General features: G+C 56.7%; 1 protein-coding gene across 3 annotated transcripts; it reads left to right on the forward strand.

Annotated features, from left to right (window-relative positions):
- The first annotated feature begins 1,156 nt into the window (after nucleotides 1-1,156).
- NPC1L1 (NPC1 like intracellular cholesterol transporter 1) lies at nucleotides 1,157-17,807 on the forward strand. Of its 3 annotated transcripts, none has more exons than XR_012002497.1 (20): nucleotides 1,328-1,522; nucleotides 2,260-3,785; nucleotides 5,818-5,918; nucleotides 6,264-6,436; nucleotides 6,608-6,736; nucleotides 6,971-7,153; nucleotides 7,490-7,604; nucleotides 7,690-7,817; nucleotides 8,396-8,533; nucleotides 8,721-8,810; nucleotides 12,098-12,201; nucleotides 14,043-14,233; nucleotides 14,383-14,507; nucleotides 15,024-15,150; nucleotides 15,262-15,317; nucleotides 15,982-16,132; nucleotides 16,220-16,451; nucleotides 16,524-16,637; nucleotides 16,715-16,877; nucleotides 17,306-17,807. XR_012002497.1 is itself a non-coding variant. In XM_072763037.1 (20 exons), exons 3-20 carry the CDS (start codon nucleotides 2,767-2,769, stop codon nucleotides 17,479-17,481), a joined length of 3,411 nt encoding a protein of 1,136 aa, XP_072619138.1. In that variant the 5' UTR covers nucleotides 1,384-1,522; nucleotides 2,260-2,407; nucleotides 2,491-2,766; the 3' UTR covers nucleotides 17,482-17,807. The 3 variants fall into 3 exon arrangements, 2 of the variants coding, with proteins under 2 accessions (XP_025844145.1, XP_072619138.1); XM_072763037.1 differs by lacking the exon at nucleotides 12,098-12,201 and having other exon boundaries at nucleotides 1,384-1,522; nucleotides 2,260-2,407; nucleotides 2,491-3,785; XM_025988360.2 differs by lacking the exon at nucleotides 12,098-12,201 and having other exon boundaries at nucleotides 1,157-1,522.
- Nucleotides 17,808-20,442: the final 2,635 nt, after the last annotated feature.

Genomic DNA, 20,442 nt, shown 5'->3' on the forward strand with positions numbered 1-20,442 from the left:
TTAAGGTACAGTCATGACGCACTGGGACCTCCTGGCCTCTGGCTCCAGGAGCTGGACCTGTGGGTGGCAGGACACAGCCCAGCGGGAAGTGCATGGATTGTGGGGAGCACCTTGGTCTTCTGCTGTCAGCCTGGAGGTATGCCAGGGAAGACCCTGGAGACCACACAGGCTTCCTTCCATTCCCTGGCCGTCCCCGTGCCCCTGCTGGTACATCTGGGGCCACACTGTGATAAACTGTTTGCAGTGAAATCTTTGACTCAGGCTCTGTTATGGGGGCAGACACCCAGGAGCAGAGGCAGGAATCCCAAATGGGGGCTGGCGTCTCAGCATTGGCCAGCCAGGTGGACAGGGGCAGGGGACTGGACGGTGGCCACTGCACACGTGACAGCCCTGGGCCCTTGACTCTTGTCCCCACCTGCGGCTCACTCAGGGCTTAGGGGTGGGCCTGAGCCCCTCTCGGCTTCTGTCTTCCCTGGCACATCTGGGGTGGCTCCTCTGAGTCAGGCTAGGGTCCACACGGCAGATAGCACGCTCTTTCTGCAGCTGTTTCCCGCAGGCGGCCACACAGGAGGTGCTCGCACAGACTCGCTTATCAGCTCAGCCTTGCCATGGGGGCCAAGGTCTGGTCCACCTGGTGATAGGGAGAGCCCGAGGGAGGGAGCAGAAGGTGAGTACGGTGCACCTGTGTTGTTTGCGTGGGGCTCCCAGGGACACTGTGCTCCTGCAGGGTTGGCGGGGACAGGCCTGGCCCAGGGACAGAAGGGAGGGGGACGGGGCAGAGGAGCCGGGCAGGCGGAGGAGGCTTTTGCTTCTGGGATCTCTGTGCACTGTCAGGCCTTGGGAAACTGAACTTCCCCCTCCACCCAGAGGAGGATGATTGTCACTGGTCACTCCACCTCTAACTACCCCCTCTGTTATCAGGCTGTTAATATTAATTAACAACAGTTGCTAAGGTTGGCAGTGCAAGGTGTGTCCCAGGAGCTGGCCTGGTCCCAGGAGGGGGCCGGGCACAGAGGGGCTCTGAGGCTGGGCGGTCTGCATGTGGGCGGGGTGGGAGCGTGCGGGTGTGGAGGGCCAGTTCTCGCTTCAGCAAGTAGGTGAAGGGGAGACCCCCCCCCCCCCCCCCCCCCCCGCCCCGCACGTCACCAGGAGGCTCATTGAGAGGGTGAGACAAAGCCAGGACGATGTCACCAGGAGGCTCATCAAGAGGGTGAGACAAAGCCAGGACAGAGAAGGTGGATCATTAACTAGCTGGCAGCCGTGGGAGGTGTGGGGCTCAGCCCCATTGGTCACAGACAAGTCAGGCCAGGCTGTCCCTCATGGGGAGGCTGCCTTGCTGCACACCCCCAGTTTAAGTACATGAGCTGCTTAGGCACGCACTCTGTGTCCCCAAGAGCCAGAGCTTAGCTGTCCCCGGCTGTCCCTGTGGCCTGGGCCCACTGCCCTCGGACCCCTTCCCTGCACAGGGATGGCGGACACTGGCCTGAGGGGCTGGCTGCTATGGGCACTGCTCCTGCGCGTGGTGAGTCTCGGTGTTCCCGAGAGGGGTGCGGGGCGGGGTCCTGGGTGGCCCATATCCCCAGGTCATGGCTTAGGTGGACCCAAGAGTTGGGGCCTGGGGATGATGGAGTGCCTCCCATCGCCGGTGCGCCATGGGCAGTCCTGGCCTGAGGTGGCCAGCAGAGGGGTCAGGGAGGGTCCAGTCCTGGAAGGCTGTTGGGGTGGGGTCGGGGGGATCACCTGGTGAGCCTTTAGTTCCTGGGGGAGCTCTGGGGGCTCTTACCTCAGGTTTCTCTGTGACTCCCAAGTCTGGGAGGACGGGTGAAGGCTTTCGGCCCCAAGCAGATGAGGGCAGGGAAAGCTCTGCACAGAACGTCTGAGAGGGGCCCTGGGCCCCCGGGTGTGGGCTGCAGCTCGGGCAATGGCAGCCACCTTCGAAGCAACACTGCCCCGAGGGCACAGGGCCACCTGGACTCAGTTCCCAGCCTGGCCCGGGCCACTGTGTCTCAGCAGGACTACAGAGCCGCCTCCAGCCCATCCCACTCTCCCCACCTGTCCCCTTATCGTCCGATGTGACCGTCCGGCCCCCTCCCCCTCTTCAGTGACCCCCTTCCTCAGGATGAAGGCCCAGACACTGTGGAGACACCCTGCCCCTGCCGGGGCCTCCCACTGGGCACCCTGCACCTGCCCCCACTGCCCAGAGCCTCCTGAAGCACTGCTTGGCGCCGGGGCCTGCAGTGATGTCGTCCCGCCCCGCAGGCCCAGAGTGAGCTGTACACACCCATCCACCAGCCTGGCTACTGCGCTTTCTACGACGAGTGTGGGAAGAACCCGGAGCTGTCTGGGGGACTGGCACCTCTGTCTAACGTATCCTGCCTGTCCAACACGCCCGCCCCCCGTGTCACTGGTGAGCACCTGACCCTCCTACAGCGCATCTGCCCCCGCCTCTACACGGGCACCACCACCTATGCCTGCTGCTCCCCCAAGCAGCTGCTGTCCCTGGAGACGAGCCTGGCGGTCACCAAGGCCCTCCTCACCCGCTGCCCCACCTGCTCCGACAACTTTGTGAACCTGCACTGCCAAAACACCTGCAGCCCCAACCAAAGTCTCTTCATCAACGTGACCCGCGTGGCCGGTGGCGGGGGTGGCCGGCCCCAGGCTGTGGTGGCCTATGAGGCCTTCTACCAGGACAGCTTCGCCCAGCAGACCTACGACTCTTGCAGCCGGGTGCGCATCCCTGCGGCTGCCACGCTGGCCGTGGGCACCATGTGTGGCGTTTATGGCTCCACCCTCTGCAACGCTCAGCGCTGGCTCAATTTCCAGGGGGACACTTCGAATGGCCTGGCTCCCCTGGACATCACCTTCCACCTGATGGAGCCCGGCCAGGCCCTAGGGAGTGGGATGCAGGCTCTGACCGGGGAGATCAGGCCCTGCAACGAGTCCCAGGGTAATGGCACAGCGGCCTGCTCCTGCCAGGACTGTGCTGCGTCCTGCCCCACCATCCCCCAGCCCCAGGCCCTGGACTCCACCTTCTACCTGGGCGGGCTGGCAGGTGGGCTGGCCCTTGTCATCATCCTCTGCTCTGCTTTTGCCCTGCTTACCACCTTCCTGGTGGGTACCCACCTGGCCTCCTCCTGTGGCAAGGACAAGATGCCAGACCCCAAGGCAGGCATGAGCCTGTCTGACAAACTCAGCCTCTCCACCAATGTCATCCTTAGCCAGTGCTTCCAGAACTGGGGCACATGGGTGGCCTCGTGGCCACTGACCATCCTGTTGGTGTCCATCGCCGTGGTATTGGCCTTGTCAGGAGGCCTGGCCTTTGTGGAACTGACCACGGACCCCGTGGAGCTGTGGTCGGCCCCCAGCAGCCAAGCCCGGAGCGAGAAGGCCTTCCACGACCAGCATTTTGGCCCCTTCCTCCGAACCAACCAGGTGATCTTGACGGCTCCCAACCGGCCCAGCTACCACTACGACTCCCTGCTCCTGGGGCCCAAGAACTTCAGTGGGGTCCTGGCCTCTGACCTCCTGCTGGAGCTGCTGGAGCTGCAGGAGACGCTGCGGCACCTCCAGGTGTGGTCGCCCGAGGAGCAGCGCCACATCTCGCTGCAGGACATCTGCTTCGCGCCCCTCAACCCTCACAATGCCAGCCTCTCCGACTGCTGCATCAACAGCCTCCTGCAGTATTTCCAGAGCAACCGCACGCACCTGCTGCTCACGGCCAACCAGACGCTGACAGGCCAGACCTCCCAGGTGGACTGGAGGGACCACTTTCTCTACTGTGCTAAGTGAGTCCCCCCGCGGTCAGCTGCAGCCAGGGCTGCCGTGTGCAGCCAGGCCCCGTGGTCCTGCCTGGCTCCGCATGTCCTATGTTGGTCTCAGGGGCTGCGACACACCCTTTCTCTCCCTGCCCCCCTCTAAGCCCCACTCCCTCAGGGCTTCCCACCCACTGTTGCAGATTTGCCCGGGGCCATCGTGGCCTCTCCAGTTCTGGCTCCGCCCGGCCAGAGCAGTGGCATCCTTGCCCATTCTTGCTTTGTGTGTCACAGAGCTGTGCGACGGCCTCATACGCGCATGCCTCCGCTTGGGGGCCCGTGAGGTGCCCTGGGATCAGGGCAGGGTCCCCCTATCAGGCGGTAGCCACATGCCTGGCTGCCTGCACTGTGCCATGGTGTACCCAAGACGCTAACGAGGCCTCAGGGCTGGGAGGGAGGGCTCTGGAGCCCCGCGCCCTGAGGGCAGCAGGTGGGCAGGCGGTGGCCCGGGCTCTCTGAGGCAGCAGGGGCGGAGGTCCTTGACATCTGGTCTTGGGCCTGCTCACACTCTGACACAGGACCCGAGTCCCCAGAGAGCCCTGGCCTGGGCAGAGGTTCTTTCTGCTGACATTTACCCCATGAGAAAGCGAAGCTGAGAAATGAAAGAATATGTATTAATTCTTTAAAAATGACAAGAGTAAGCCCGTTACACATCAACAGAGGTAGTACAGTATCCTGCTTAGTAGAAGGCACCTGGATTCCGGCATCTGCGTGTGGCCTGTTGGTTGTAGTACAGTGAGAACACCTGGCTCTGCACCTGTGTGGCCAGACGAGGGAGCCACGCTGTGACAGCCTTTGCACGTCCTTGGGAGTCACCTACAATACCTCACCCAAGTCAGCAGGTGGTTTTTAACTAGGTGTTAGTTGCAACATGGAATCTGAAACCACGTGGGTGAACTTTCTGTGCCCCTTATACGTGAGGGCAAACAAGGGGGAAAAGGCAAACAGGATCTCAATATTATTATGAAAATAGTCTTGTCCTTGATGCCCCTGGAAAGGGTGTCCAGGACTCCTAGGCTCTGACGCCACAATGAGAACCATGGGATTAAATGGGAGACCCAGGGCTCCACCCCTTGGGGAAGCCCACGTTTGGGCCACTTCCCAGAGTCTGTGTCTTGGCCCCTGTTGGCCCTGAGAGGTGGTGGATCAGGGAGGAAGCTCTGGCCACAAGTCCCATCCTCATGCTGACTTTATTTTGATTTTGGACGCTCACAACTCTTGGGTGGTCTGGTTATCCCCATTCCAGAGACAGGAAAACTGGGGCCCAGGGGTGGTGAGCAGCTCAAGGTCACACAGCAACGAGGGTGCCTAGGACAGCTGGTGAGCGACGTGCTCACTCATAAAGAGCACTTCGGGGGATCCCTGGGTGGCTCAGCGGTTTGGCGCCTGCCTTTGGCCCAGGGCGCGATCCTAGAGTCCTGGGATCGAGTCCCACGTCGGGCTCCCTGCATGGAGCCTGCTTCTCCCTCTGCCTGTGTCTCTGTCTCTGTCTCTCTCTCCCCCTGTCTACCATAAATATAAATAAATAAATCTTTAAAAAAAAAACCATTAAAAAAATAATAAAGAGCCCTTCGTCCAGGAGCCCAATACGTGCTGGCAGGAAGGCAGGAAGGCTCGGTAGAGATGTTCCCAAGGTGGCAGGGCTGCTCATCTGCCTGCAGGGCAGGAGCATCTGAACTCAGGGTCTGCAGGGGTCCAGGCTGGTGGGGGAGGAAGCTGAGCAGCTCAAGGCCCACGCAGCCACCCTGTAGGAGTCCAGGGGCTGTGTGTGTGCATGTGTGTGTGATGCTCACCCACCTCCTTGTCTGGGATGCAGCCCAGAGCCCTCAGCCTCAGGCAGGTATGAGAGGAGAGCTCTGGTTCACTGTGGGTTGGGACTCAGGAAATCTTGTTGGGAGAAATGGTTCTGACCGTGGGGTCAGGTGCTGGTGCTGGCAGCCTGGGGCTGGGTGCCAGGCCTGGCAGTGGGCACAGGGCCAGGAACAGTCCTTCCTTCTCCCCCCAGCGCCCCACTCACCTTCAAGGATGGCACAGCCCTAGCCCTGAGCTGCATGGCTGACTATGGGGGCCCTGTCTTCCCCTTCCTTGCCGTGGGTGGCTACAAAGGTAAGCCGGGTGGCCCTGGGGAGGCCAGCGAGGGGGTTAGATGGGGCAAGGGCAGTGGGCAGGAGGGAGGGAATAGTGATGGATTCTTGCTGCCTGGGGGTGGCCAGGCTTGGGAGGGGCACGGGGCCGCAGACCTGGCACGTCCTCTAGCTTCTCCTAGCCTGCCCAGGTCCTCTGGTCTGTGCTTGGGTTCACATGTCTTGCCCTTGGCTGAAAGAGGGAAATTGGGTGGAGGGTTGGACAAGGACTTAAATATGGAAGGTTGGGGAGGGGAGCAGGGGTGAGGCTGGAGAGGAAGGGGAGCAGGGGCAAGGAAGGAGGGTGGCTGAGCATTTCTCATCCCAGGGAAGGACTACTCTGAGGCAGAGGCCCTGATTATGACCTTCTCCCTCAACAACTATGCCCCTGGGGACCCCCGGCTGGCCCACGCTAAGCTCTGGGAGGCAGCCTTCTTGGAGGAGATGAAAGCCTTCCAGCGGCGGACAGCTGGCACTTTCCAGGTCACGTTCATGGCTGAGGTAGGCTTTGGGGTCCCTGGCTCTGCAGAGTGGGTGCCCATGTCCCCGGCCGGCCTCCCTCTTCCTGAGCAGCCCTGGGCCCGCCTGTCTGGGAGTACGGGACTCTGCAGTCTCCTGCAGGGGCTCTGGGAGGCTGTGGGTCAGCGGGGCTGGGGGGTCGTGTGTCCGCAGCGCTCCCTGGAGGACGAGATTAACCGCACGACGGCGGAGGACCTGCCCATCTTCGGAGTCAGCTACATCATCATCTTCTTGTACATCTCCCTGGCACTGGGCAGCTACTCCAGTTGGCGCCGGGTGCCGGTGAGAACCACCAGAGGCACAGGGGGGCGGCCTGGCCTGGCAGGACATCCGGAACCCTCCCCTCAGTGGCTCCCCAAGGGGTTATGCTTCCTGGAAGCAGCCTGCTCTCAGAGAAGCCCCCCCGGAGCAGGCGCAGAGCTCACCTGTAGAATGCCCCACCTGTAGAGCTGACCTGTAGGCGCCGAGCTTGCCCGCCCTTCCGTAGCCAGGAGGCTGAGCCTGGTCCCGTTGCAGGTGGACTCCAAGGTCACGCTGGGCCTGGGCGGGGTGGCGGTGGTGCTGGGAGCAGTGACAGCGGCCATGGGCTTCTTCTCCTACCTCGGCGTGCCGTCCTCCCTGGTGATCCTTCAGGTGGTGCCTTTCCTGGTGCTGGCCGTGGGCGCTGACAACATCTTCATCTTTGTTCTGGAGTACCAGGTGAGAGGGGGGCTCTCCTCCCAGCCCAGGTGCCGCCCTGCCCTGCAGTGAGTTGCCACACCTCCTCCTCCGGGCCCGCCCCGCCCCACAGTCCAGGCTGATCTAGCCTCTCCCGTTGGTGGCCACTGAGGGACCCAGGGATATGTCCGAACAAGCCTGCTACAGACACCCCAAAATGCACCAAGCGTGTCTCTGGGCCAGACCCCACAAAGTGGACAAGGCAGAGAGCGGAGGCTTTGTGGGGGGATCTGCTCCTGATGGGAGAGTGGGAGTGCGTGCCCGCTCCCGGCTCCCTGCTCCTGGCTGGCTCTGCATGCTGTCCCTGACCTCCTGCAGAGGCTGCCCCGGAGGCCGGGAGAGCGGCGGGAGGCCCACATAGGCCGAGCCCTGGGCAGTGTGGCCCCTAGCATGTTGCTCTGCAGCCTGTCCGAGGCCATCTGCTTCTTTCTAGGTGAGCCGCGGCCGGAGGGAGGGGGCACTGCCTGTGGATGGCCCCCTTCCCGCCAGGCCCTGATTGTCACCCCTGCGTCCCCCAGGGGCCCTGACCCCTATGCCCGCCGTGAAGACCTTTGCCCTGACCTCGGGCTTTGCCATCGTCCTGGACTTCCTGCTGCAGGTGTCAGCCTTCGTGGCTCTGCTTTCTCTGGACAGCAGGAGGCAGGAGGTAGGGGGGCGCAGGGACCCCAGGCCTCACCTCCTGGGGGCGGGGCTATATGTCCTGGAGCAGGCTCAGAGAGCTGTGCTTGGTGCAGGGGCAGCGTGCCTGTGGGCCAGGTAGAAAAGTCATTGTGAAAAAAAAAAAAAAAGGAAAAGTCATTGTGTCTTGGTGATTTATGGGAACATAAACAAACCTGCGAAGTGCAAAAAGGTCAAGGAAAAAATGTAAGAGAGATGTTGGCAGGGGGCTGTCATTTGTGCGACAGCACAAAGTTTAGAGGTGTTGGATCAAGATAGAAAAGAAACCCAAGGGGATCCCTGGGTGGCACAGTGGTTTGGCGCCTGCCTTTGGCCCAGGGGTGATCCTGGAGACCTGGGATCGAATCCCACGTGGGGCTCCCGGTGCATGGAGCCTGCTTCTCCCTCTGCCTGTGTCTCTGCCTCTCTCTATCTCTCTCTATCATAAACAAATAAAAAAAAAAAAAAGAAAAGAAAAGAAAAGAAAAGAAACCCAAACAGCGCAGCACCCAGCACGTCCCTGCGGGGGCTGCTTGGGGACCACCTGCAGGGGCTGCCTCCCCCCAGGCCTCCCGCTTGGACGTCTGCTGCTGCGTGAGCGCCCCGAAGCTGCCCGCACCCGGCCAGAGTGAGGGACTCCTGCTCCGAGTCTTCCGCAAGTTCTACGTCCCAGTCCTGCTGCACCGGGTGACTCGGGTGGTGGTGGTGAGTGGGGCTGGAGGCCGGGGTGGGTGGGCCTGGGGGTGTGTGTGGGGGCTAGTGGGGCTGCGGGGGCGGGCTGCGTGGCTGGTGGTGCTGGGGGTGGGGGGTGGTGGCGCGGCGGGCGGAGGCAGGGCAGGGGCGGGGCGGGGGTGGGAGGGTCTGCTCAGCCTCCCCCCCAACCCCTCCTCAGCTGCTGCTGTTCACCGGCCTCTTCGGAGTGGGGCTCTACTTCATGTGCCACATCCGCGTGGGACTGGATCAGGAGCTGGCCCTGCCCAAGGTGAGGCGCACCCCACCACCTCCGCTCGCGGCCGCGCTCCCCTGGGTCCGGGAGGGTCAGCGACCCCGCGCGGGGCAGGGCCCGGACAGCAGCCGACTCCGCGCCCCAAGGACCAGGCGCAGGGGTGGCCGCGGGCCGCGGGCCTGGGGGCGGAGCGGGCAAGCCGCGCTGGCCCGGGAGCTGGGCGTGCAGGCGGAGTGAGCGGCCGCCCTGGGCCTGCCCGGAACTGGGCACGCCGCGTCCTCAGGCCTGGATCCGCAGCGCCGGGTCGGGGCCCAGGCCCCCCAGCAGGGTCAGGGGCGCCAGGGGTCTGAGAGCCTCGTGGGTGGAAGACGGCTGTGAGGGGTCCGGGCACCCGTAGTACCGGAGGAGGGTGGAGGTGAGGGTACCCCACCTGCCAGAACACCCCCTGCTCCCCTCGCCACCCAGCACTGGAGCCCCACACTGTGTGTCCTGTGTGCGGTCGTCTGCTCAGCATCACCTGTGCCGGGTCCCTCCAGGCCGAGGGGTTCATACTACGCGAGCACACGCATACACACCCCATCTGGTTTACACATTGCTTGCCTGCTGCGGACTGGGGTTCCCTTTTACTGAGAGGTTGGGAATGAGGCTGCCTTGAATGTGGGTGCACAGCGACTTCTTCTCAAACCTGCTTCCTTTGGGTGTGTTTCCAGAGGTAGAACTGCTGGATTGCAGGATGATTCTAATTTTAATTGTTTTGAGGAGCCACCAGACTGCTTGCCGTGAAGCTGTTCTATTTTGCATTCCCTGCAGAGGTGCACCAGGGCTCTGGTGTCTCCACATCAACACTTGTTTCTGGCTTTTTTTTCTTTCTCTGTTTCGATGGCAGCCATCCCCACAGGTGTGAAGGGGCATCTCCGTGCAGTTTTGACCTGCTTTGCCTAATAAGTGGCAATGCTGAGCATCTTTCCATGTGCTCACTACCTATTGGTGGGTCTTTGAAGAAAGGGCTGGTCAAGTCTTTTGCTTATTTCTGAAACAACTTGTTTGTTGTGGTTTGGTTTCTTTGTGAATTTTGGGAGTTCTCTAGATATTCTGGGTATTAATCCCTTATCAGGTACATGATGCAAATGTTTTCCGCATTTCTATTGGTTGCCTGTCCTTTTTTTTTTTTTAAGATATTGTTTATTTATTTGATAGAGAGCAAGAGCACAAGCAGGGGGAGGGGCAGAGGCAGAGGGAGAAGTAGACTCCCTGCTGAGCAGGGAGCCTGATGTGGGACTTGATTCCAGGACTCTGCGATCATGACCTGAACTGAAGGCAGATACTTAACTGACTCAGCCACCCAGGTGCCCCAGAGCCTGCGACTCTTGATCTTGGGGTCAGGAGTTCAGGCCCCATATTGGGTGTGGCAATGACTTAAAAATAGTCTTCAAAAAAATTTATTTTTCAAAAAGTCCAATTTGCCTATTTTTCTTTTTGTTAACTGAGCTTTTGGTGTCATTCAAGAAATAATTACCAAATCCAGTATCCTGAACTTTTTCCCCTGTTTTCCTCTAAGGGTTTCACAAATTCAGCTCTTCAGTGTTGGATCCACTTTGAGTTAATGTTTGTACATAGTCATGTATTTTTTTCTTTCTTCCTTTCTCTTCTTTCTTTTTTCTTCTTTTTTTTTTTTTAATTTTTATTTATTTATGATAGTCACAGAGAGATAGAGAGAGAGGCAGAGACACAGGCAGAGGGAGAAGCAGGCTCCATGCACCGGGAGCCCGACGTGGGATTCGATCCCGGGTCTCCAGGATCGCGCCCCGGGCCAAAGGCAGGCGCCAAACCGCTGCGCCACCCAGGGATCCCTCTTTTTTCTTCTTTCTTTCCTTCTTTCTTTCTTTCTTTCTTTCTTTCTTTCTTTCTTTCTTTCTTTCTTTCTTTCGTAGGCTCCATACTCAGCGTGGAGCCCAGCCTAGTGCAGGTCTTTTAGTGGTAAGTTTTGAAATCAGGAAATGTGAGTCCTCCAATTGTTTTTTTAAAGATTTATTTTGTTTGAGATAAAGAGATAGAGATAGAGCAAGCATGTGTGCAAGAGCAGGGAAGGGGTAGAGGGAAATACCCTAAGCTGGCTCCGCACTGAGTGCGGAGTGCAGTGTTGGACTTAATCTCTCAGCCCTGAGATCATGAGCTGAATCAAAACCAGGAGTTGGTGGGGATCCCTGGGTGGCTGGGGATCCCTGGGTGGCTCAGCGGTTTGGCGCCTGCCTTTGACCCAGGACGTGATCCTGGAGACCTGGATTGAGTCCCATGTCGGGCTCCCTGCGTGGAGCCTGCTTCTCCCTCTGCCTGTGTCTCTGCCTCTCTGTCTCTCTCCCTCTCTATGTCTATCATGAATAAATAAATAAATCTTTAAAAAAAGATTAAAAAAAACAAACAAAAAAAAAATAGGAGTTGGATGCTTAATGGACTGAGCCACTGGGGCGCCCCCAGAGTCCTCCAAATTTATTTATTTATTTATTTATTTATTTATTTATTTATTTATTTAAAGATTTTATTTATTTATTCATGAGAGAGAGGGGGGGGGGGCAAAGACACAGGCAGAGGGAGAAACAGGCTCCACGCAGGGAGCCCAATGCAGGTCTTGATCCTGGGACTCCAGGATCACGCCCCGGGCTGAAGGCAGTAATAAACCACTGAGCCACCCAGGCTGCCCCTTATTCTTCTTTTAAAGAATGTTTTGGCTATTTGGAGTCCCTTATGAATTTTAAGATGGATTTTTCTATATCTGCAAGAAACGCCATTGGGATCTTAACAGGATTGCATTGAATCTGAAGACTTTCTAGCAGCCTGTACGATATTCAGTCTTCCAGCCCATAAACGCAGATGTCTTCCCACTTATCTGTGTCTTTAATTTCTTTCGGCAATGCTGCCTGGTTGACAGAGTGCAGGTCTTTCACCCCTTGAGTGACATTAATTTCTAAGTACTTTATTATTTTATGCTGCTGTCACTGGACATTCCCTAGTTCCCTCTTTGGGTTATTCATGATTCATGTATAGAAAGACCAAAAAAAAAAAAAAAAAGACCACTGATTTCTGTGCATTGATCTTGTAACTTGCAACCTTGCTGAATTTATTTACTAGTTTTAAGGGGCTTGGGTAGACTTTTGGAGTTTCATGTACAGAATGTCATGTAACCTACGGCCAGAATTTTTCATGTAGTCCTTGTACTTTTCAGCTCCAAAATTTCCTTCTGGGTTCTGTTGCATATTTTCTATTTGTTCATCATCCCATTTTGTTCACACTTTTCTTTTCTTGGTTTTGTCCGAATCTTATTTTAGCTTTTCGAGCATCCCTAAGACAGGCATTTTAAAGTTTCCGTCTGATGCGTCCACCATGTGGTCTTTCTCGAGGAGGTCATCTGTTGATAAATGCTGGTTCCTAGGTATGGGCCCTACTTTCCTGATTGTGTGTCTATGATGTTTGTTGAAAAATGGACAGTTGAGTCTTCCTTTTTCTAAAGATTTTATTTATATATTCAAGAGGGGGGGGGGCAGAGACACAAGCAGAGGGAGAAGCAGGCTCCATGCAGGGAGCCTGATGTGGGACTCGATCCCGGGTCTCCAGGATCATACCCCGGGCTGAAGGCAGCGCCAAACCGCTGGGCCATCGGGGCTGCCCACAGTTAAGTCTTATATGGTGATTCTAAAGATCAGATTCTCCCCCTTCCCTGAGATATGCTTTTTTTTAAAAAAGTGACTGTTGCTGGTGTTTCTGTCCTGGAGATTAGCCTGGGGTACAGAAGGATAGTCTTACCAGGTCATTTCTGAGCCCAAGCCTCTCCCTGGTAACGGGAGGTAACTTCTCTTGTATTTGTGATTGCCTTTGAATGTCCCATTCCTGAAACATCTGGCTGCCAAAAGGGGAAAAAGGGAAAACACAAAGAGAAAAATTAATAAACTGGTCACTGGTCACTTAAAGCTCTCAGCAGATGTGCCAGGCTGAGGCCAGGGAGCTTATGGGAGCAGCCCGACTGTACCAGTGAGGCTGGAGCAGCGGTCAGCTATCAGAATGCAATCCACGATCTTTAGGGGCTTGGGGTTCTCGTGTTCCATGCTGGACCCCTCAAGCTGGGTGCAAAGTGCCTGCGTGTGGCCAGGTAGCTGCTGCAATGCTGAGAGCTGAAGGCAGGTGACGTCGAGCACAATTCGCCTTCCAGACTTTTCCCTGGGAGCTGCGAGCCCTCGGCAGAGCCTGTGGCTGCACACCGTCTCTCTCAGACAGGTGCTGCCAGCAGAGTGGTGTCCAGGTGGGGGATGGATTCCTGGTACCTTCGACTCCACTTTCTCTCACACCACTCCCAGGCTGTATGTTTTAGAAGAAGCGAACAGATCATGCAGCTGCCTGATACACAGCCTTGAGGGTGTGCATGTGGGTGTTTACACATGGGCATGCGTGTGGGCTTTGGTCACACACCAGCTTGTTAGGCTGTCGCTGCAGCAAAATGGGGATAATGGGAAGGGGCAACGTTACATGTACATGAATGTGTGTGTGTGTGTGTGTGTGTGTGTAAGAGAGAGAGAGAAGAATGTTCATGCATGTTGGAACCTGGTGTTCTGTGCTTATACCTACATGCATGTGCTCTGTGGGTGTACCTGTTATCACACCAGGATGTGTGTACCTCTGAGTATGCACTTCTGTGAGCCTGTGCATGTACTTCTGTGATTATGCACCTCTGTATGTGCAACTCTGTGAATGTTCATGTAACTTTGTGTGTGCGCACCTCTGTCATTGTGCACCTCTGTGGGTGTGTGTGTACATCTGTGAGTGTGCACCTCCATGGATGTGTGTGCATCTCTGTGAGTGTGCAGCTCCGTGGGTGTGGGTGCACCTCCGTGAGTGAGCGTGCACCTCCGTGTGTGCACCTCTGTGTGTATGCATGTCTGTAGGTGTGTACCTTGGTGAGTGTGTGTGCACCTCTGTGGGTGAGTGTACACCTCTGTGAGTGTGCACCTCTTTGAGTGTGCACCCCCAGGACCATATGTGCACCTCCATGAGCATGTGTGCATCTCTGTGAGTGTGCACCTCTGTAGGTGTGCGTGCACCCTCATGAGTATGCATGTATCTCTGAGTGTGCACCCCCATGAGTGCGTATGCACCTCTGTGTATGTGCACATCCATGAGTGTGTGTGCAGCTCCATGAGTGTGCACCCCCGTGAGCACAAGCCAGGGTGAGCCCCTCAGGAGGAGTCCGGCCCCAACCTCAGTGACCGCCTCTTGTTCCAGGACTCATACCTGCTGGACTATTTCTTCTTCCTGAATCGCTACTTTGAGGTGGGGGCTCCCGTCTACTTTGTCACCACGGGAGGCTACAACTTCTCCAGCGAGGCGGGCATGAATGCTGTGTGCTCCAGTGCCGGGTGCGACAGTTACTCCTTAACCCAGAAGATCCAGTACGCCACCGAGTTCCCCGAGGAGTAAGTGCCCAGCCCAGCCCTGTGTGCCCCCAGCCCCCCTTCCTGGCTGGCTCGACCCTACCCAGCTGCCCTCCTTCTGCCATGGGCTTGGGGGGTAGGCCACCTGGTTCGGCGCCCCCATCCCCAGCCTCCTCTCCCCTGCCCCTCAGGTCTTACCTGGCCATCCCTGCCTCCTCCTGGGTGGATGACTTCATCGACTGGCTGACCCCGTCCTCCTGCTGCCGCCTTTACGCCTTTGGTGCTAATAAGGACAAATTCTGCCCTTCGACTGTCAGTGAGTGCCGGGCCTCTGGGAGCTCCCACCTACCACAGCTTGGGGAAGTTGAGGCAGGAGGCAGGGGCATGGCTAGGCCCTCTTCATTCCTCCTGTGATCTCTCAGGGCAGTGAGGGTGCAGGCACGGGCTGGGAGCACATGTGTGGGTTCCCACCCCCTGAGCTGTGATCTTGGCTTGCTGACACTCATGGGTGGTGGTGGGGAGAGCTGAGCTCAGCCTGTGGCTCTGGCCCCCCCATAGCTGCATTTGTAGGTGTAGTGGGAAGGCCCAAAGGGGGTCATTTCTTTGCCCCCCACATTGCTTCCTCATCTGCCATAGTTGCTGGCAGTTTCCATGACCAAGAGGGGGAGTCCTCCTACAGAGACAAGTGCAAACACCTCCAGAGCACACCTGCCACACATGTTTCAGTGCTGGAAGTGCCTGGGGACCCGGATGGGAATGGAGTGGAAGGGGCTAGAGAGCAGCAGCGCCAGCCCTGGGGGTGGCACTGCCCGGAGCCCCCCTCTCTTTGCAGACTCTCTAGCCTGCTTGAAGAACTGTGTGAACTTCACACTGGGCCCTGTCCGGCCATCCGTGGACCAGTTCCACAAGTACCTTCCCTGGTTCCTGAGTGACCCGCCCAACATCAAGTGTCCCAAAGGGTAAGCCTGGGGTGGGTGGGGAGCACAGCCACTTGGGTGCTGGAGTGTGGAGCGCAGACCATCGCGAGGATGGCTGTGGTCTCTGATGAAGCTTTTGCACTGGCCTTGCAGTGGGCTGGCAGCGTACAACACCTCCGTGCATTTGGGATCTGATGGCCAGGTTTTAGGTAAGCATGGCCTGAACCAGCAGCCCTGAAGGGTCACCAGCAGCCCCGGGGGAGAACCTCTCAATCTGCAAGCTTCTCCCCTTCCTTCTTCATGGGTGACTCCCACCTGCCCTGTCCTCAGAGGTGTGTTATACAGCAACCCCCTCCCCAAATCCTCAGTCAGGGAGACATTCCCAGACTCTTCCAGGGGTGGTGCCGCCCTGAGGAGTCACTCATACCTCTTTCTCACATTCACCAATTGCTCACCATGTGGCAGCTGGCTACATGGATGACTATTGCCCCTGCCCGGGGTCACCCTGCCCCGCTTCTGGATCTCCCCTCTGGGAAGATGCACATGGGAAGACTAATTGAATTAATTTGAAAAATATGATGCATGTTTTGAAAGTCTAGAGCGTAGCATTTGGCTTTATCTGGGAGTTGTCTTTAGGTGCAGCCATCAGAGGCAGGAGGAGTGGAGGCTCAAGGTGGGATGAGGGTGGGGGTGGGAGTAGGAGCCACTGTAGAGCTGTGGGTGAGACCCCAGCTCTGCGCCCCTTGCTCATGATATAAGATTATACCACTGCGGGGGCTGCTGAGCCCTGATGGCAGCAGGTATGCCCCAGGGTGTGAGGGTGCCCACAGCGGGGCCCTGACCTTGCCCTTCCTCCACCCCACGCTGGCGTAGCCTCCAGGTTCATGGCCTACCACAAGCCGCTGCGGAACTCGGAGGATTACACTGAGGCCCTGCGGGTGTCACGGGCGCTGGCGGCCAACATCACGGCCCAGCTGCGGCAGGTGCCGGGCACCGACCCGGCCTTCGAGGTCTTCCCCTACACGTGAGTTCCAGCGGCGGCGGGGGCAGGGAGGGTCCCCTAGAAGGTGGCCACCACATGCCGCAGGGCTTACGGCACTCCGCCCCACAGGATCACCAACGTGTTCTACGAGCAGTACCTGAGCGTGGTCCCCGAGGGCCTCTTCATGCTCGCCATCTGCCTGCTGCCCACCTTTGTAGTCTGCTGCCTGCTGCTGGGCATGGACCTACGCTCCGGCCTCCTCAACCTGTTTTCCATCGTCATGATCCTCGTGGACACCGTGGGCTTCATGGCCCTGTGGGGCATCAGCTACAATGCCGTGTCGCTCATCAACCTGGTCACGGTAAGCTGCCCTCCGCCTTGCAGAGACCCCGCACCCCCACTCTTGCTCGCCTAATGCCCCTCTCTGCTCCAGGCGGTGGGCATCTCCGTGGAGTTCGTGTCCCACATCACCCGCTCCTTTGCAGTCAGCACCCAGCCCACCCGGCTGGAGAGGGCCAAGGAGACCACCATCTCCATGGGCAGCGCGGTGAGTACGCCCGCCGGCCCCCGCGCCCCCTGCTTGCTACCCTGCGCCTGGCCTCACACCCGCCTGTGACCCTGCAGGTGTTTGCTGGCGTGGCCATGACCAACCTGCCGGGCATCCTCGTCCTGGGCCTGGCCAAGGCGCAGCTCATCCAGATCTTCTTCTTCCGCCTCAACCTCCTCATCACCATACTGGGTCTGCTGCATGGCCTGGTCTTCCTGCCAGTGGTCCTCAGCTACCTCGGTGAGAGGCCGGGTGCCTGAGTGCCCACCGGCCAGGGCCTCCCGCACCCCCGCACTCCTGCACCCAGTGGTCCCAGCCCAGTAGGGCCCGTTCACATAGCAGCCCTGCCCCCTCTACCCCTGTACCTCTGCACCCAGCCATCCCAGGTCAGCAGGCCCCCTGCCCTGCAGCCAGCCTCTCTGATACAGTGGGCCCTCCCTTCCTATTCCCCTCCACCACCACCCCTGCCCCTCTGTTTCCAGATCAGATCCCCTGCTGCCTGAGATCTCCTCTCTCCTTTCTTCCAGAACGTCCTGTGGCAGCACCCGGCAGGCCCTCCTTGCTGAGAGAAGCGGTCCCTCATTCCGTTGACAGACCAGGGCAGGGAGGACCCTCCTGCTTAGCGCAGGCCTCCCTGACCGGGGTCCTCTGTGGTTGTTCTCCTGCAGGGCCTGATATCAATGCAGCTCTCGTGCTGGACCAGAAGAAGACAGAAGAGGCCATCGGGGCCCCTGCCCACCTGGTCCCAACATCCACGGCCAGCTATGTCAACTACGGCTTCCAACATCCCGCCAACGGTGTAGTGGGCGACAGTTCTCTGCCCGGCAGTGGACCGGACTTCTGATGAAGCAGGAGCCCCTGTGCTGGCTCACCAGCCCTGGGCCCGGGGGCCACTCAGGCTCCCTTGTGGGGGGGCCCCTTGACCCGTCCTCCCACTCAGGGTCTGGGAGAGGCTGTCCCCGTGGGAGTGCCTGTGCTGGGACATTCTGCAGCCACCAGGGTGCATCCATGAGGACACGATTATGCTGAAGGCGGCACATGGCAGTGTAAATGTGATCTGTTCCTGACCTGTCTCTTGGAGTTGGCGTGTCTTCCTCATGCAAGTTTTTAAACCTAAATTCCCTGTATCTATATGTAAACAATATATAGTAGTATTTCACATTTTGAAAAGTTTCATAAATGGTATCACTTGATGAATGCCACACACGTTAGATTCATTCACCTGGGTCCCTGTAGACCTCGCCCAGTCGCCACGACGGCCCCACTGTATCCCACTGCGTGAGTGGACACAGCATTTCTGTCCTTTCCCCTGCTGGTGGGCACATTGTTCCCAACTACTTTTCTACTGTAGCTCCATAATCACTTATGTGGAATTCCCAAATCTCTGAAAATCTAGTTTGTCTTCTTTTTCTTTTGTACGTTTGGGAAAAACTCATTTGGTGCCAAAAACTGGCCAGACAAGATACATCTATTTATACTCTTTATGAATGGGGTACGTAGACCCCACGCTCTGCTTAACGTAAGTGGTCAGATATACTGGCACATGGGTGAGTCTGATTATCCCTTATGTGTGGCCACAAGCCCTGATGAAGCATATTATCTAAGGCAGGGTAAACATTACTTTTCTAAAAACCTGTAGGATTTCAGGTATAGAGCATGAACCTCTATGAGGCTGAGCATGTGTTTGCATATCTCCTGGTGTATGTGTGGGAGGGCTACCTGGAGGCGGTGTGTCTGAGGTCCTGTCTGGATACAGACAAAGCCTCCCCGCAAAGCTGCGCCCTATTCACGCTCCCACCACTACTCCTCCCTGGACGGACAACACAGTATATCCCACCTGCTCTTTGGGGGAAAGGGTAGGATTACGGATGATTATCATTTTTAAGATACATTTCTAAAAAGAAAACTCTTTAACATTTTAGAGTAGTTTTAGATTTACATAAAAATTGCAAAGATAATACCGGGAGTTCTCATATACCTCACACCCAGTTTACCCAATTAACATATTATGTTTGTATAGCACATTCATCATTGTACAATTACTAAACCTATATCATAATTACAACTAAAGTCCATGCTTTATTTAGATTTCCTTAGAGTTTACCTGGTGTCCCCTTTTCTGCCCCAGGATCCCATCCAGGAAAGCACGTGACATTAGTTGTTATGTCTATGTAGGCTCTTGGCTGTGAGAGTTTGTCAGACTTTCCTTGTTTACCATGGCCGTGACGCTTTCCAGGAGGACTGGTCGGGCAGTAGTAGTTTTGTAGAATATCCCTCAAATGGTATTGTCTGGTGTTTGTCTCCTAACTAGACTGAGGCTGTGGGTTTCTGGCTGAGAGATGGCAAAGGTGAGGCCCCTTCTCAGCAGATCACATAAAGGGTGCAGGCTATCACCGTGACTTCCCACTGCTGGCACCGACTCTTGTCGCCCTGCGAGGTCGTGTCTGTCCCGGGCCCTTCCCCTTCCCGTTCTGTCCATGCTGTGCTGTTTGGAGGGAAGCCACGATGCACACCCTCCACTAGGGCAGTGGGGAGTTATGTTCCACTTCCTGAAGGGTGGAGTTTTTACATAAATTTTTTAAGACTTTATTTATTCATGAAAGACAGACAGAGAAAGAGAGAGAGAGAGAGGCGCAGAGACACAGGCAGAGGGAGAAGCAGATTCCATGCAAGGAGCCCGATGCGGGACTCGATCCTGGGACCCCAGGATCACACCTTGGGCCAAAGGCAGGCACTAAACTGCTGAGCCACCCAGGGATCCCCTAGAACTTACATAAATTATTCAGAATTCCTCCCAATAGGACAGGTGTCTATTTTCCTCCACGTATTTATTTACTCAGTCTGCTGTGTGGACTCATGGCTATCCTTTTTGTAGTTTGGGTTCTGATGTGAAACTACTTCATTTTGTTGGTCAGATTGTTCTCTCTTGGGCCATTAGGAGCTCCTTCTCTTGGATCTTCTGTCTCTTTGCCATACTCCCATCATGGAGGGGTTTTCCTGTTTTCCCTGCTCCCTGCTCTACAAGTTGGTCCAGGCTCAACTTGTATATTTTCTGCCCCCTTCCTAGAATCAGCCATTTCTCCAAAGAGTCCTGGCACTTCAACTGGAGATGGGATTCGAACCCAGGACCCACATGCACTTTGCTGCTGAGACGTGGTTGCTCTAGAAAATATGCGTGTATAAACTAACACACGTGTGTGCACAGTTCTATGAATATTCCTGCATGTAGCCGTCTGTAGCTAGATTAAGCTAAGCTTAGGTTCATGCTGATGCCTCCAGCTCTAATTCATCAGCACATGGATCATTCTAGACTCCTCTCTGGCTTCTCTGTAACTTCCCATGCCAGGAGTGAGAAGCCTTACTCCAGCACCCACACAATTGCTTAATTACTTGCACTCTAGGTGTGTAGCATTTTCAGAGATGATAGCCGCCCCCCTCCCCGGGAAACATGTTTAGGATGAAGCGTCTCTTTTTAGCAACTTTTGCCTTTAGTCTCAGACTCCATTTCCAGAGTTACTTAGCTCAGCATCTTTTTTCTACCATCTAGTTAGGCTGCTTCGTACATTTGTAGTATGGTTTGTTTGGCCATATTCTGCATTCCAGTCTGATGTTAGGAAATCATGCATGTAAAAGATCCACTCAAAGTGCATTACAGACTGAGAGACATCAATGTGACGATTAGGAAACATTTATTTATGTTTCAGATTCCACATTACAGCTGTTAACTACCACACGTTCAATTTTGGCCTCAAAAAATGATGCTTGTAGGGCAGCCCTGGTGGCACAGCAGTTTAGCGCCGCCTTC

The sequence above is a fragment of the Vulpes vulpes genome, chromosome 7 (genome assembly GCF_048418805.1).
Source record: "Vulpes vulpes isolate BD-2025 chromosome 7, VulVul3, whole genome shotgun sequence".
Classification (NCBI taxonomy): domain Eukaryota; kingdom Metazoa; phylum Chordata; class Mammalia; order Carnivora; family Canidae; genus Vulpes; species Vulpes vulpes.